This window comes from Nanorana parkeri, unplaced genomic scaffold (genome assembly GCF_000935625.1).
Source record: "Nanorana parkeri isolate BGI_ZX_2015 unplaced genomic scaffold, ASM93562v1 scaffold363, whole genome shotgun sequence".
NCBI lineage: Eukaryota > Metazoa > Chordata > Amphibia > Anura > Dicroglossidae > Nanorana > Nanorana parkeri.
Window position 1 is genome coordinate 1,050,186 of NW_017306631.1, and position 16,197 is coordinate 1,066,382.

General features: G+C 43.6%; 1 protein-coding gene across 1 annotated transcript in view; it reads right to left on the reverse strand.

Annotated features, from left to right (window-relative positions):
* Positions 1–16,197, reverse strand: part of MAP4K3 (mitogen-activated protein kinase kinase kinase kinase 3) — a 285,095-nt gene that overhangs the window by 163,139 nt on the left and 105,759 nt on the right. Inside the window, exons 8-11 of the mRNA XM_018558848.1 lie at positions 14,993–15,065; positions 5,907–6,038; positions 5,473–5,535; positions 5,274–5,355 (exon numbers count right to left, since the gene is read on the reverse strand). Of these exons, the coding sequence (XP_018414350.1) occupies positions 5,274–5,355; positions 5,473–5,535; positions 5,907–6,038; positions 14,993–15,065 (350 nt within the window). The remainder of the gene's footprint in view (positions 1–5,273; positions 5,356–5,472; positions 5,536–5,906; positions 6,039–14,992; positions 15,066–16,197) is intronic.

Sequence of the window (16,197 nt, forward strand, 5' to 3'; positions counted from 1 at the left end):
GACCTAGATGTAAAAGTGCTACATCATTGGGTCCCTCCTATAATTAGTTTCCCCCTGTAGCTTTATAACTGAATGAAACCTTTGTGCACCCCCTGTCCACATTTTTCTCCCTCTATATCTCTTCTTCCTTGTAACATGCTTATTCCACCCATAGTCTCCCCCTGTTATTTCCACTCTTCTCACCCCAGTCACCCACATTGCTCTTACTTTACCTACCATATAATCAGTTTAAAAAAATGAACCAGTAGGGATAGACACCACATCCCTAATTGATGGACAACTGATGGACATGTTGTATGGTTTTGGACACTGTAAAAGTCCCATGTTTCTTCTTTTTCTTATATATCATAAAAATAACATAACCTAATAGATGATATGCCTTACAGCTCTACACCCACAAGAGAAGACCTGATCCATGTTTTAGATAGTAAGGAAATAAGGAAGTGTTTGTTTGTCAAGTTAATTGACTTACAATATGAGAATAATAATTTATTGTACAGTGCACTTAGAGGTTATTCTCATATTGGTTCTATTTCTGAGATCATTTGGTCATTCTCTTGATTGTAAATGTAAAAAAAAAAAAAAGGATGTCGGTGATTGACAGAGAATACTACCTGCTTTCAGGAATTGTGTAGGCAAAGGTTCTTGCTAATACCGTTTTCTAAATGTCGTGACTGTACAATGAATGCCACATTCTTGACACTTTATGCCCAACAATATAATTAATGACCCTAAGTAAACTTACCACAAACCAGGGCAGGCTCAACTGATTGCACATAGAAAAATGCATAAGTAGCATTTTTCACATACCAATTCAAACCACCCTGGTCTGCTGCGGTGTACTAAATGTGCACATTAATGTGCACTGCAATGGAGAAGCTCATTCATTTAAATAACCAGCCTGAACCACCACAATGGACAAAAAAAGTGTGCATGCAGCATTCTTGGCCGCGCACCATAATGTAGTTGTGTGTTGTCCTGCACTGTATTGCAGGCACGCTGTGGTGTTTGGGATGCCATTATGAATGAAAAGTACTGGAGAGCACCAATGCGCATAATGTACATTGTGGAAACATGCTCATTATCACAGCACACTGGTGTGAATAGGCCCTTGAAAACTGTATGTCACAAGATTAGGAAATATAGGTAGAGATATAGGCAAGTGAAACTTTATGCAAATCTTGATATTTTCTGTGAAACTCAAGCTTGGCCTTACCTCCTTCTGACTTTAAATCCTCCCTATTGATCTGTAAAGCTGTCCATAACAATAAAGCCCATTTCTAAGTTATTAGTATTTATTGTGGTAATGTAGAGGTGCATTGATGATGTATATGTGTGTACATTTTCATGACCTACATTAAGATTTGCACAACACGGCCAAGGGCCGCTAAAAGAGAAAGTCCAAGGCCAAAATGTTACCCTTAACAGGTAAAAAGCAATAACGTGCACATCGCGCAAAATAGGTTTTCCAAGTGCATTGGCAGATCTTACTTGAAGTAGCCTTACGTGCCTTAAGCAATGTGGCAATCAACTTAACCAAAAAACCCCAGTCCTTCAACACCTGCTGTCAACAGCCAGGCCATTAAAGCCAGCACCTGTAAACAGAAGGGTAGATGGGACCCTGGGACAGAAGAAAAGACCACAGCGGAAGATGCCATGGTGCGTCTACTACCAGACGCACCATGATTGCGTACCAGGCTCTCTTTGGTCAGTTCAGAGCCACAAGGATGACTGGTAATCCCCCACTCTCAATTCTGCAAAGTAGATGCAGTAGAAGTTGCACGGCTGGGAAGGCCCAGGTCAGGGCATAGCAGTCCCCAGGCGACACTAGAGCATCCATTGCATCCACCCACGGATCCTTGCAACAAACCAATCAATCTTCCTGTTGAGGCGAGATGCCAAGAGATCCACGCCTGGCATTCCCCAATGAAGGCAGATCCGGCAAATATACCCCCGGGTGCAGAGACCACTCCCCCAGGTCCAGAGCCTGGCGACTGAGGTAATCAGCCTGCCATTCTACAACTCCCGGAATGTACACAGGAGGAGAAAACCAGAACATGCATCTCTGCCAGCAAAGAGCTCTGACACCTCCTGCACCACAGTCGCGCTTCTAGTCTCTCCACCATGATAGACGTAGGCCAAGGCCGAGGTACTGACTGACAGGACTCGAACTGGCAGATCCTTAAGACGGCAAGTCCAATGCCAAAGGGAAAACCGGATTGCTCGATGTTCGAACTCATGAGTCACAAGACAGGACTCCTCTTGGCCTCCACCATCCCTAAACCGTACCGTACCCCAGGAGGCTTACGGCCTTAGTCACGACTGTCCAGTGTCGTAGCAGGAAGGATTTCACCGGACAGAAGTACCAAAGAACGAAGCCACCAAATCAGGGAAGCACTCGTCGCTTGCCTCACACAGACCTCCTTGTCCAATGACAAGGGGAACATGCCCCATTACAACAAGGTATCCTTCTGCAGGATCCTGGTATGATTCTGTGCAAGGAACTGCCATGAAGGAGGCCATCATCAGGCCAGCAACTGCATACCAATGTGGATCTTTTCCCAGTACGAGTGTAGAAGACCGGCTGGAGAGTGGAGTTACCAATGCTTTGCAACGGAAGTAACGCTCTGGCCAAGGTGTTGTCAAGGACAAGACCCAGATACTTTTTGCAGTAAATCCGAGGGTGACTTGGCTCGCAACAGAAGATCGTCTAGATATCCCCATATTGAAATCCCCTGCACAGCAACAAGACAGGACAAGTGCCAGAACCTCGGTAAACAGCCTTGATGGCAATGTCATACCGAAAGTAAACAATGTCCTATACCTCCATGAAGCGGAGAAAGCGCTGATGCGAGCAGCAATTGAGACACATAGAGATACACGTCCTTGATGTAGATGGAGGTGAAAAGATCCCCCTGGTGAAGAGACCCTCACAAAGGTGTTTTGGTGTTTACAATTCAAATAGGTCGAACAGTGATTCAAATAAAAACCTGTGATTCTCTCAGAGGGAGGCACCAGGACAACCACTGCCTGGGACAACAGATCTGCGACAGCTTGGCGCAGACCCATGTGTTTGAAGGAAAAATCTGTCCTTTGGCCAGGATAAAAACTCAAAGCTATTGTAGCTGGAAGACACAAGTTGCACGCCCAGTTGTCCGAACTGTGGGACATCCAATGGTCCGTAACTCCTGCAGACAACCCCTCACTCTTAGACACAGGAGTGGGGGCCGACCCTCATGTGGAAGAGGGCTTTCCAGCAGGTGTAGATGACTTGGACTGCCAGGGACACTTTGAATTCTAAATGGTAGGGGGCTTGGAAGCTTTGCCGCCCTAGTCCACAGATATGGAGGGCCAAAACAATGTTTGTGGGCTGAAAAGGATGGCCTAGATCCCTGGATCTACTGGCAGAAAGATTCTTGACAATCTCATCCAGTGTAGTCCGAAATAGGCGATCCCCTGTAAAGCGGTAATTCAAGAGAGCCTTTTTAGAGGTCTAATCAGCGAACCAGCGCTGAAGCCATAACAGTCTGCGAACGAAAACTGCCGAATTAGACAGCTTTAGAAACCAACGGCCCAGCATCCAGATCAACGTTGCAAACATATTTAAACCCTGCACCAAATGCTCCGCCAATTCAACATAGGCAGATGGAACCTATTAGTTGCCCAGGCGCAAAAACTTGGCTCACTCTGTAAAGGTTTGCACAGACCACCCTAGGGATCCAGAGTAATTGCAGCTGACCCTGCCGTGGCGAGAGCCTGCATGTGCTCAATGTTTGAAAAGTCAAATGTAGAAAAAAAGGAAAATGAATCCCAGCAAAGATTCGTAGCTCCTTACTCCTGATGCTAGGCAAAAAAACTGAGGCTGGTCAGCAGGTGGGGGGTTGGCCACCAGCAGAGGTCGGCCCTAGGATGTTATTTTGTTTTGTGCCTAGCATCCTTCTCTTGTAGGTGATGCAATACCCTGTTGCTCAAGATCTATGATGTTTACACTGTGTCCTTCAATGGAAGAAAGAGAAAAGTAAGTTTCTGTGTTCATACAAAGCAACTGCATATGCCTGCTTCATGTATACGTGGGTGTACATTACTGGCATATGTTTTTTTTAATACATGCGCAAAGGTGGAAATAGACTTTAAAGGACTAACAGGAAGCCACGGTGGAGACATACTAGACATTTACAGAAAGATTGAAATTCCAACACTTAAATTGCAGAATCCTAACCTTTTGTTCTGCAAATATTACAAACAGCACTTTGCTACAACAACACTTCAATATAAAAAGAGATTGATCATGGTCATAGACACTATCTACAAGGAAATTCACATTTTGACTGTCTACTAAACCACACAAAAAGTTAAATAATATTTTGCTCTATTTCATCAAGAATAACTATAAATATGGTAGGGAGTGGGCACCTAGTGGAACTAAACAAAAGGTTATAATGTTCTCAGCATAAATGCAAGTGTAGGAAGCCGTATTTGTTCATTTAACCTAATCCTAAGAAAATGAAAAACGTAAAGATAAGTCCATATTTTTAAGAAAAATAATAAATGCAGACATACTCATACAAGAAAAAAAAGTGATTTGTTATTGTTTTGCATTGGAAGTAGTAAAGCAATGAAACTGCGGTCAGTGGATCATGGGTGCAATGCTCTGGCTCTTGCAGACTCCTCCAGCTGTCCCTCAATTGAGGTATGGATATTCAGTAACAGGAATGGGAGGAAGTGTCAGTGGACTACAAGTTTTGTGTCATCAAAGGATCTGTGAATGGATGGTGTGGCTATGTGGGTGGAGCCATGCACAGCCATATAAGTGTTAAAAAGAAGGATCCAACTATTTAGGTGAGAGGGTGAGTGGCAATGTCATCACGTTTCATGTTACACCCTGAATATGGGTGTAACATGGTAGACAAGGTAAACATAGCCTTTAACTGTCATGCGTACTGGGCTTGGTCACTAAAACAGCCTTCCTTGGGTCAGATTTTTGTTATCTGTCCCAGTAACTACAGAGCTTTGCGTGACAAAATTCCTTACACCTTATATAAAATAAATAGGTGTACTGTAAGTGTAGCTCAACTTACCACACTGGCTATTTGTGGATGATCAAAACATTACCTCCCTGCCCCAGTGCCTGTGCAATCTTTTCACAAATACAGTTTAGAATATAGTTTAGGTGAATTAGGTGAATCATATATTAACCTTATAATACAATATATTTGCTTTCTCAAAAGATAATGCAAAAATATATAACCACAGAATGCAAGGTATTACATTACCTGTAATAGTTTTTCAGCAGTTGGCCTTTTCTTTGGATTTTTTGTGAGTGCCATTTTGACAAAATGATGGAAACTATTTGACCTTAAATTAAAAAAGAAAAAATGAAGAAAACAATATGAAAAGTTCTACAAATGAAAAATAAAAATATGTGAGCAAAAAAAAAAAAAAAGACATTATGTGAGAACATTAGTGACTTACCATTTCATCTTGTCTTTTAACTTTGGTGGTTGAAAGTTACTTTTTGTCATTAAAAATAAGGCCCTAGAAGAAAGGTATTACTATTAGGAAGCAGAAATGAAACCAGATTTTCCTTAATCATTGTTCTGGTGGAGCTTACAAGCTAATATTACCACCACTGTTAAAGTACCTGCATGCACATACTCTGTATGAGCAGGCAAGTCTATAAAGCCTGTTAATTTACCAGTATGTTTTAATTAAGAGATAAAACAGAACATTAATTACATTTCACAAAAGCATTTCTTTGTATTACAAGCTATAAAAATCAAGCAAATGCACCACAATTTTGCCTAGTACTCAGTGATGGTATATAAAATATGGAACTCAATTGTCGTGATCTGTTTTTTTTTAATAAAGCAAAAATAACTGAACTGTCAACAAAATTTAAAAAATACCTCATTGGATGCAAATCAAACATTGGAGGTTGAAGTTCTGCAAGCTCTATGGATGTAATACCAACAGCCCAAATATCACATAACTGGTTATAACCCCCTTTTCTTTCCACAGCAGCAACTTCAGGAGCCATCCTGAAAATATCAGACAAAAAATATATACTTTACTCAAATTTGAAAATTCAAAACACCATTTTTATAGTTTTCTTATACTACTACTTTAAATCAAGAGGGGATTCACAAGAAGTACATACGCCATTGGTTTCTCGACCAGATATATATCTGTGAGTTGGTATCATGTGAGTTATACTAACTTTCAAAAATCTTGTAAGATAGGACATTTCCAGAAAATGTAGAGTAGAGTAGTAGAGTAGTGTGCCCCTATGTGAGTTGCACCACCAGCAGAGTGGCGAGCATTGAAGGTATATTTGACACGTCAAGGGTCTTTTACCATCTGAAAGTAGTTGAACCCTGATTCTTTGATCTTATTGGATATGGGGTGTTTATGAGCAAACAAGACAATGCAGTCTCTGTTGGGAGAGAGACCCTTTTCCTATTTCTTGATGTACAATGGTGGGGAATCTGCCTCTGGGCCTGTTGGGACCTCATGGGCTACTGATAGAGTGTCTGATTGGCATAGCTTCAAGACATACCTTTTCATATGTCATTAGTGGTCTGATTCCAGTTTTGGAATTCAGTGAATGTAGTGGGTAAGTTGAAGGAGGCACCTATTGTCAAGATCTGAGCCAAAGCTGGACCTTAGGTCATTCTGTGATTTAAAGCAATTGTTTCTTGTAAAATGTAGGGTCCTAAAAGCCCCTGCATAGATCAAATAGTGTAATGGCACTGCCCAGGTTGAAGGCTGGTGAACCCAAGTGTGGAAAGGGTATCAAAGAAAGATATTACAGACACAGGTAGGGCCTATCAGTGAAGGGTTCCTAAGGGCTGCCAGTGGATTGCAGCCAGGTTAGTCCATGTAACGAAAAAAGGTTGAATCCGTTGTTACAAGTATATTGGGAACACCATTCTAGGACTCTCGTTATGGGACCTACTTTATAATATGATTTTATCTGGAAATCATAAACCTCCTTTGGTCTTTGGAAGTTTAAGAATAGTTTGTTTGATTATAGTTTTTAATGTTCACTATAAAGTAGAGTGTGGTTATTTAATACATTTGGTTGTTGAAGTAGTTAGTGTTTGAAGTAGAAAAGTCAGTCTCTGGTGTTTTAATCAGTGTTAGTTTAAAAAAAAAAAGTGTGTTACTCTAAATGAAAATAATAGATTTTAGTCTATCATTTGTCCCATTTACAATTGTCCTAAAATAAAATTGATGTACTTACTACAAAATAATTTTTTAGAACTCCATTGAGCACACAGGACCTAAGTAATTCTTACGTACTTGGCTTATACTGCCACCTGCAGGAGGTTTGGACACTGGCAAAAAAAAATAAAAAATTAACACTGCACTCTAAAACATGCTCTATATCAGGGGTGCCCATAAGGTCGATCGCGATCTACCAGTGGTCGTGTAGCATGATATGTACCAATCCTCTGTGCAGGACAAACACTGGAGCGATCAGCTGATCACCCCAGTGTTTGTAAATAACTAGGGACACATAGTACTATGTGTCCCCAGTTATGAATGAACAGGATGTGATTTACATCACTTCCTGTTCATTCATGAGTTTCTCAATGGGGAGAAGCACTCTGTACAGAGGCTCCTCCCCATTCAGAAACTGCTTGATAGTAAAATATTTTCTGAATGAATGGGAAGCCTCTGTGCTTTCCATTCATTTAGAACAGAGGCTGCAGAAAAAGGGATTGAGGACTTTGTGTCCTCAATTTATTTTTCTATTTTAAAAGGTAAATATCAGGGGGCTGTTTAGACCCCTAATATTACCCCGAAGCCCCCCTCAGCCTCTAGATAGGAAGAGCCAGCTGTCAATCAGCCAGCTGGGTGGATCTCAACATTATTGTTGGGATCAGTCCTGGCTGCGGCGCTCTCAGCATATAGCGGGCAATAGCCCACTATATACTGAGCTTTGGGGTCACGGTAGGACGTTAGATTATGTCCTTCCGTGATCCCTAAAAGAGAACTATGAGATACAAAGTTTACCCCATAGTTTCCTTTTAAGCCTAGCATATCTAATCCTAGACTTCCAGGAAGAAAACATGCTCAGATTGGTTATGCACAGGAAAAAAAGACCAACTAGTCAAGAGCCGAAGGCTTAAGTAGAAGCCCTTTAGGGAGAGGGAGGTCTATAAACAGAAGGAAGTAACAAAAAATCTCACAAAGAGACATACATACAAGGATGTGAGAGTCTTCTCAGCAGAAAATTCAAATGGAGAGGGGTATAAGAAACCCTTAAGCTAGGAAAAATAGAAGGGTAGCGTGACGGCAACGCCTGTACCCTGACTGGATATGCCGTCAGAGTAAACAGATGCCTACGTTGCCTTGCGGGAAATCCGGCCCTGTGTCTATACTGTGCTGGCTCATTTCATTATGATTTGTAAAGTATATTGAACACTGCCTGTCCTAACAAAGGGTTAAAAGGAATAAAAGCCTGGTTTCGGCATTCAAATGTTAATAAACTTAATTCACAATTACCAGGGAAGACCTTCCCCATGCTTCTCGTCACTGACGAGAAAGCATGGAGCTAGCTTTCTGGCCAATCAGGAAGCCGGGGGGGAAGAGGGAGCATGAAGCCGGAGAATGCCGGACGATGCGTCATTATAAGCTGCCGAGCTTCCCGATTGGCCGGGAAGCCGGCTTCATGCTCTCTTGTCACAAATGACGAGAGAGCATGGAGCCAGCTTCCTGATACCGGAAGTATTGGGCTAGGCATCGGAGCAAGTATCGGTATCCATACTTGTACTCACCCAAATACTCGGCATCGATACTTGTGTCGGTATCGGTGCATACCTACTGGTGTCCCATCCAAGGTTCACCCAATTATGGGCTTAATTGTAGAGATTAAAGGGGGCGTGGCTACGATGTGAAGCTGACCACACGTGCCTTGGTGGAGCTCCGCCGCTTCCAGCGCTAATATCCTGTAATTTCTCTTGCCTGACGAAATTTCGGTGCCCGACTTGTCCCCATCCTGTGCAGGACTTACCCGGGACCAGACTTATGTCCCCTAAGTCTCGTCGGCGGGCCGCAGCTCTTCGGAGATCCGCTCGTAAGGCAAAGGGCCCAGGCGTGGGATCAGCCGGCGCCATCTTGGCCTCGCCGGCTTCCGTCCCTGCGTCTCCTGTACAGCGGCTGGACATGGAGGAAGGTGCCGCAGAGGGGGTGAGTGCTGCCTCGCCGCAGACTTTTATGCCCAGGGACCCAAATACACCAGTCCCAGCCAACTAGGGACATCAGCCATACTGGCGGCGATCGAGGGATGCCAAGTCACCCTCACAGCTAAAATTGATCATCTGGTGGCAGAGTGCACTCTGATCCGCCATGATCTGGATAAGATCCTTACCCGCATCACAACCGCAGAAACCAGGGTGTCAGAGGTGGAAGACACGGTGCATGGACATACTGCTACGCTTACAGAACTGCAGCGCACTGTCCATCTCCTGGCTGCCAAAGTCAATGATGCAGAAAACCGCATGAGGAGAAACAATGTGCGCATTGTTGGGATGCCGGAGGGTGAGGATCCGGTGAAGTTTGCTGAGTAATTATTTAAGAGGGTCCTGGGGCTGGATGAGCTGCCCCCTACTTTCGTGGTTGAACGTGCCCACCGAGTTCCCACGGGTAGGGCACCGCCAGGGGCCCCTCCGCGTCCATTTCTGGCTCGCCTACTGAACTACAGGGACAGGGATAAAGTCATGGCCACTAATCGCAGAGGCCCTGATGTGAGATGTGGAAACGCGCAACTTCGCTTTTTTACTGATTTCTCCGCGGAGATACAGAAGAAAAGGAGATCTTTTGTTGAGATTCGGCGCAGACTCCAGGAGAAAGGAATTAAATATGGCATGTATTATCCGAGTAGGTTGCGGATCCAGCACTCGGGCATGGTCCATTTCTTTGACCGGGTGGTCTGTCGGACCATGTCCCGCTCAGTTTCCCTGTCGCTACCGGGCCATAGGAGTCCCGGGTGTTGGAGGTGTCACCGAGTTGGCTGAGCGTGGAGATGGTATCCAGCAGAGTGCTCCCTGCTATGGAGCGGTACTGGGAATTAAATGAGGGTACTGCCCCTACCAATGTTGTCTGGGATGCATTTAAGGCAAATATACGTGGGGAATTTGTGTCCGCTATCAAAGCTTCTCTGGTAGAATATAATGCAGTTCTAGATGACCTTCAGAAGACTGAAATCGGAATCTGCTGCGGCCTTCGCAACTTCCCCTGGGGAGACATCCTTGGAGGCGCTCAGGGTGGCACGACGGGCGCTTAACCTCCACCACGTTGAGATGACTCAACGGAACTAAGGGAACTGCGTGAGTCGCTGTTTGAACGGGGGGACAAAAATTGAAAATTCCTGGCCTTGTTGGTTGCGGATCAGAGGAATCTTACGACAGTTCCATGTATTTTGACTGACAGGGAGGATAGAGTCACCGAACCGCAGGCCATCCTACAGGAATTCTACCCCTATTATCAGAACCTTTACTCCAGGATTCCGGGCTATGATTCGGCTCGCCTGGATGGGCTTCTGGGGGGGTTGTCCTTGCCGAGACTGGAGGAGGCAGATAGTAAGCTCTTGGAGGCGGAGGTCTCGTTTCCTGAGATACTTGCTGCCATCGCCTCTTTTCCGAATGACAAATCCCCAGGCCCGGATGGTATGCCTGGGGAGTGGTATAAAATGAATGCAGAGGGGCTGGCTCCCAGGCTTCGGGATCTGTACGCTTCTGCGTTAATATCAGGCGAACTTCCAGACTCCTTCCGTGATGCCCATGTTGTTATCCTCCCCAAGCCCGGCAAGGACCCCCTTCTGTGTTCCTCCTACCGACCCATAGCCCTTCTCAATATGGATCTAAAAATCCTTACTAAGGTTCTGGCCACCCGCTTGTCTAGGGTGATTGGTTCCTTGGTGAACATTGATCAGACGGGTTTCATGCCGGGCAAGTCCACGGACACCAATCTGCGTCGTGTGTTTACCCACATACATCTGTCGCAGGATGGTGGGGGCACCGGGGCGCTGGTGTCCCTGGACATTGCCAAGGCATTCGACTCGGTGGATTGGGGATTCATGACCCGGGTGTTGCACTTTATGAACTTTGGCCCAAAGTTCCAGAAATGGATTGCGGTACTATATAACAGACCCAGGGCGTCTCTGAAGATTGGTCATGCACTCTCCGCACCTTTTGAAGTGGAGCGGGGCACGCGTCAGGGATGCCCCTTGTCACCAGGCCTTTTTGCCCTGGTGATGGAGCCCCTGGCGGTGGCCCTTCGCTCATCTCCGGACATTAGGGGCGTCCGGGTGGGAGGGATTGAGGAACGTCTAGCATTATATGCTGATGACCTCGTCCTGTTCCTCTCGGATGCTGGATCCTCCTTACGCGGGGTGTTGGAAATACTTGAAAATTTTGCTGTGTTCTCGGGACTGCGGGTGAACTGGTCAAAATCCCATATTCTGCCATTAGGCCCCCGGACAAGTTTACAGGCGGACCAGACCCTCCCTCTACAGTGGGTTGACAGGCTTACCTACCTGGGGGTCACCATTACTGCCCATGTCAGAGACTATTATACCCTGAATGTCCTTCCATTACTCCTTACCACTAAGCGGAGGTTGGATGCGTGGATGCATTTGCCATTGACTCTAATTGGACGCACTAATCTCATCAAAATGAAGATACTCCCGGTCCTGCTATACTTCCTGCGAAACTCTCCTATGCGTATAACCAATGCCTTTTTTTAAAAAAATTTATCAACTGTTCTCCTCATTTGTGTGGAATAACAAGACCCCGCGGGTTAAGCTCAGTCTTCTCCGGGAGCCCTGGGCCCAGGGGGGTTTGGCACTACCCAACCTTAAAAAATACTATCTAGCTAAGCAGATGGTGGTGGTTCATCGTTGGCTAACCGCAAAAGATAGTGATGCGGCGGTAGTGACGGAGGCAGCATCAGTTGGGTCATACGCAGCCTTGAGCGGACTGGTTTATAGGGGGGTGGGGGCGCCATACCCTATGACAGTGTCCATGACAGCAACTCTCAAGGCTTGGGATGAAGTGCACAAAACACTGTATCCTGAAAATACTGATATATCGCCACATACCCCTTTATGGAATAACCCGAAACTGCGACACTTTATGGCTATCCCAGACTTCCACATTTGGCCGGAGAGGGGAATAAAGACCGTTGGGGATATAACATTGACCGGTTCGCTGGCATCTTTCGCAGAACTGCAGGGGAAATTTAATCTTCCGAACAACTACCTGTTTAGATACTTTCAGCTACGGCATGCTTACCAGACACAAATGGGGGGATCTCACTGCGCCCTTACCGTCTCGCCTTTGGAATCACTCCTTCGGCGAGAGGGTATAAAAAAGCCCTTATCGCTGGTCTACCAGGCCCTGTCAGCTACAGTGGGTGTCCATAAACTTCCTTGCAGACTGAAGTGGGTAGAGGATGTACCGGATCTCTCGGATGATGCCTGGGAGGAGGTGGGGGATTACCCCTTTTCTCACTTGGTATCCGTTCGTGACCGCCTCATACAATTTAAAATCCTGCATAGAGTGTACTACATGCCTGCACGACTGTCAAAAATATACAGGGATACCTCCTTCTCCTGCTGGCGCTGCTCGGCACAGCCAGCTGACTTCAGACACATTTTCTGGGACTGTCCGGGGATTGTAGGGTACTGGAAATCAGTCACGGATTTCATGTCGCAGGTGTTGGCACTCGCCATCTCGTGTACTATCCCTATGTGTCTGCTGGGCCTCACCGAACAGGCCGCACCTACCAATGTTTTGTATAACGATGGTGTTTTTAAGTATGTGCCCCCACTTCGGTGGGTGATGTTTGTAACTTTATATGCATATTGAAAACTTAATAAAAAGTACTTTTCAAAAAAAAAAATTGTAGAGATTAAAGCCAACCAGGGTAGGCTGTGCTTTATATCATCAAGGTCAAGTGCATGTCATTACATGGTAACACAGTTAAAGGGGACCAGCCTTATATCTTACCACATAGCGTACAATGTCCTGCGAATTCAACAATGCAAAAAAATATATATATATATATATAAAAATAAGTAAATTGCAGATTGCTGCATTAATTGTGCACAAACCGACAAAAAATCCAAATTGGATATTAGGGGTCTAGTGAAGACATAGGTGGTCTCAATCTCTGTTGCAACCTTATGCTGTGGAGCTTACTAAGAGTCTTAAAAAAATCTGTAGTATTTGGGGTCTAAGTGTCTAGGTTACAGGCCTTTTGGGGGATACCAAACCCCACCCAGCAACAATGCCGGAAGAAGAGCTCTAGAGGCTGACATCAACGCTCAGTTCCCTCAGTATTAAATGTTAATGCCATAAGATGGACGTGACAGGAATTTAAAAATAGTGCCCAATGGTACCAACTGTGAGGTAGCTACTAGTGCTTCAGGCTGAGCAGCCTTAGTACATGAGTCCTAAGAGACTGGGTCACACCATGGCTCTGCACCTGTAGAATGCTCTGCAGGTAATTAAAACAATGCACAGAGATCTGCAAAGCACCACAATGCAGAGCTCAGCCCTGAAGGTCATCATCCAGGCAAGCCTCGCAATTTCTGGTCCAGAAGGAACCAGGTATGGCATCCAAACCTATTGCCGAGAATATATCGAGCCGGAGAGCTGCGATGTAGAGACTAGTTTAAACAGTGTTTTTGAATTGTTGATTAAAGTCACCAAAAAAAAAAATCTTTTGACATATCTTAATTGATTGAAGAAAAAAAATAAAATAGTTAGTGACTTTATTTCAGCAGTGCTGAAGAAAAAGTTTCAAACTTCCAAGCACACTATCGAACAAAATAAAGCATGACTGTTGGAGGTGGGGTTATACAGGGGCTGGCCTTTTTGTTTGTTTACCAGTGTAACAACCTCCTGTAGGTGGCAATTTTACCCGATTGTCTAAAAATTACTAAAGATCTCTGTATCTCAATGGATGATAAAGAAATTATGATTTTGCTACAAAGTATTGCAAAGTTAAGTGGGGTTTTTTTCCCGTTTTTCTTTTGAATTGACAGATTGCTTTAACTGACATCATATGCAGATTGAAGCTCATCCCTTTGATCTGCAGAAGAAAGAAACAGAGTAGATACAAAAGTAACATTTACTTGAATGTCGGTATCTTATGCCTAAACATGGTTTTGTAAACACTGTCAGGTCCGCTTTTTGATAGAAGCAGCTATTACAGCTGCTGTATTTACACAGCATCTCCCTACTGTCATTTTGACATTTGAGCATGGCTGGCAAGTGTAAGAAGGAGAGTGGCAGTGGTATAGAAGGACAGGGTGTACTACATGCACCTGTCTTCACTGATTACTTTTTTGGGCCCCTTCCTGCCTTCTCCATTCATAGAGCTTGTACTATTATTGCTCCATAATGTGACACTCTCTGTAAATGGGCAGGGAATATCCTGTCATTCATCAGCTCCTCCTTCATTAACAGAGTTTGTGGCATCTATTTATTAACTGGATAGTATTCACTCAAAATATTTTGCATTGTGTTTGCTAGTTTTGCAAATCATTGGGGAAGAGTATGTGCATTATTTTGATAAGACAACTTAAGAGTGGTAGCAAAGGATGAACTTCATTATCAAATTGTTAAAAAAAATCAAAATCAAATAAAAACATAGTTAAACAAAGGATACTCTATTTTAACAGCCTGCCTGAAAACTGGTAATTTAGTAGGGATAGACCAAAGTGGGAAACTCCAGCTGTTATGTTGCACTACCATGGACAAAAGAAAACAAGAAATACAAGGAAATGAAAAAACCGTTTTCTAACAGCCATGGCTGATGGAGAGATTTGGTAAATTTGTGCAGGCATCTCATCACCAGAACCCTTGAGTAATACAAGACAGTGGGGAATTAACCAACCCAAAGCTAAATAATATTTTTTTGGGTAGACTTAGCCACTAAAGATAACTTCTTAAAAAAGGAAGAAAAAGAAAATCCTTACCAGTAAGGTGTTCCAATAAAAGATTTCCGTTTAGCTATGGTGGCTGTAATCTGAGCCGATACTCCAAAATCAGCTGGAAAGAAAATATATTTGGTCTTTAAAAGTTGTGAAAAAGGGGGTAAAACATCAGCATATACTTTGTACATGATTAGAATAATCCAGTTGTCTAGCCAAATGTAAAATATAAAACAGTCATGAATACATTTTTGGTCCACTGATCTAAATGTTTCCATTCCAGTTATCTCAATAAGGTATTTCTTACAATGCTTGTAAAATGCATGTAAAATACGTCTACATCAAACATGCATTATTACATGAATTAATGATTTGGGTTTGAAGGCTAGGGGATACATAGACAAATATCAAAGGGTTTTTTGATAATTATATCTACCCCTCCTTACAGGAGTTATCCTGTGAGGGTTTAACAGTTTAAAAAAAAAAAAAAAAAACAAGTATATCTGAAGCTCAACAAAAAATAATCCAGTTTCTGGGCTCCATTATTTGACCATTGTTTTCAAATCAGACATTCCATCTGATAAGACTCAGTATGGTAAAAGGATTGCTAAGGCACAACCAGGAAGCAGAGACTGTATATGTAATTAACATGTAGGCTCCATTTACATATGTATAATTACAAACTATGTATTAACTGACATGGGAATTACAGATTATATACTGCTTGTCCAAAAAAAAAAAAAAGTCTCATACTCTAATATTTCGTTGGACTGCCTTTAGCTTTGATTACGACGCGCCATGGCATCATTTTGATAAGCTTTTGCAATGTCGCAACATTTATTTCCATCCAGAGCTGCAGTACATTTTCACCAAGATCTTGTAGTGATGATGGGAGAGTCAGACCACTACATAAAGTCTTCCCCAGCACATCCCAAAGAATGGGGTTAAGGTCTGGACTCTGTGGTGGCCAATCCATGTGTGAAAATGATGCTCTCATGCGCCCTGAACCACTCTTTCACAATTTGAACCTGATGAATCCTGGCATTGTCATCTCAAAATATGCCCTTGCCATCGGGGAAGAAAAAAAGCCATTGATGGGAAAACCCTTTCATTCAGTATATTCAGGTAAGCAGCTGATCTCATTTTTTGGGACGATGACTTTGCTGAACCTAGACTAAATATCCAATGGAAGGCTCTTACCAATCCAATCCATATACACTTTAAAGTGAAAATCAGTGCGAGAAAATAAG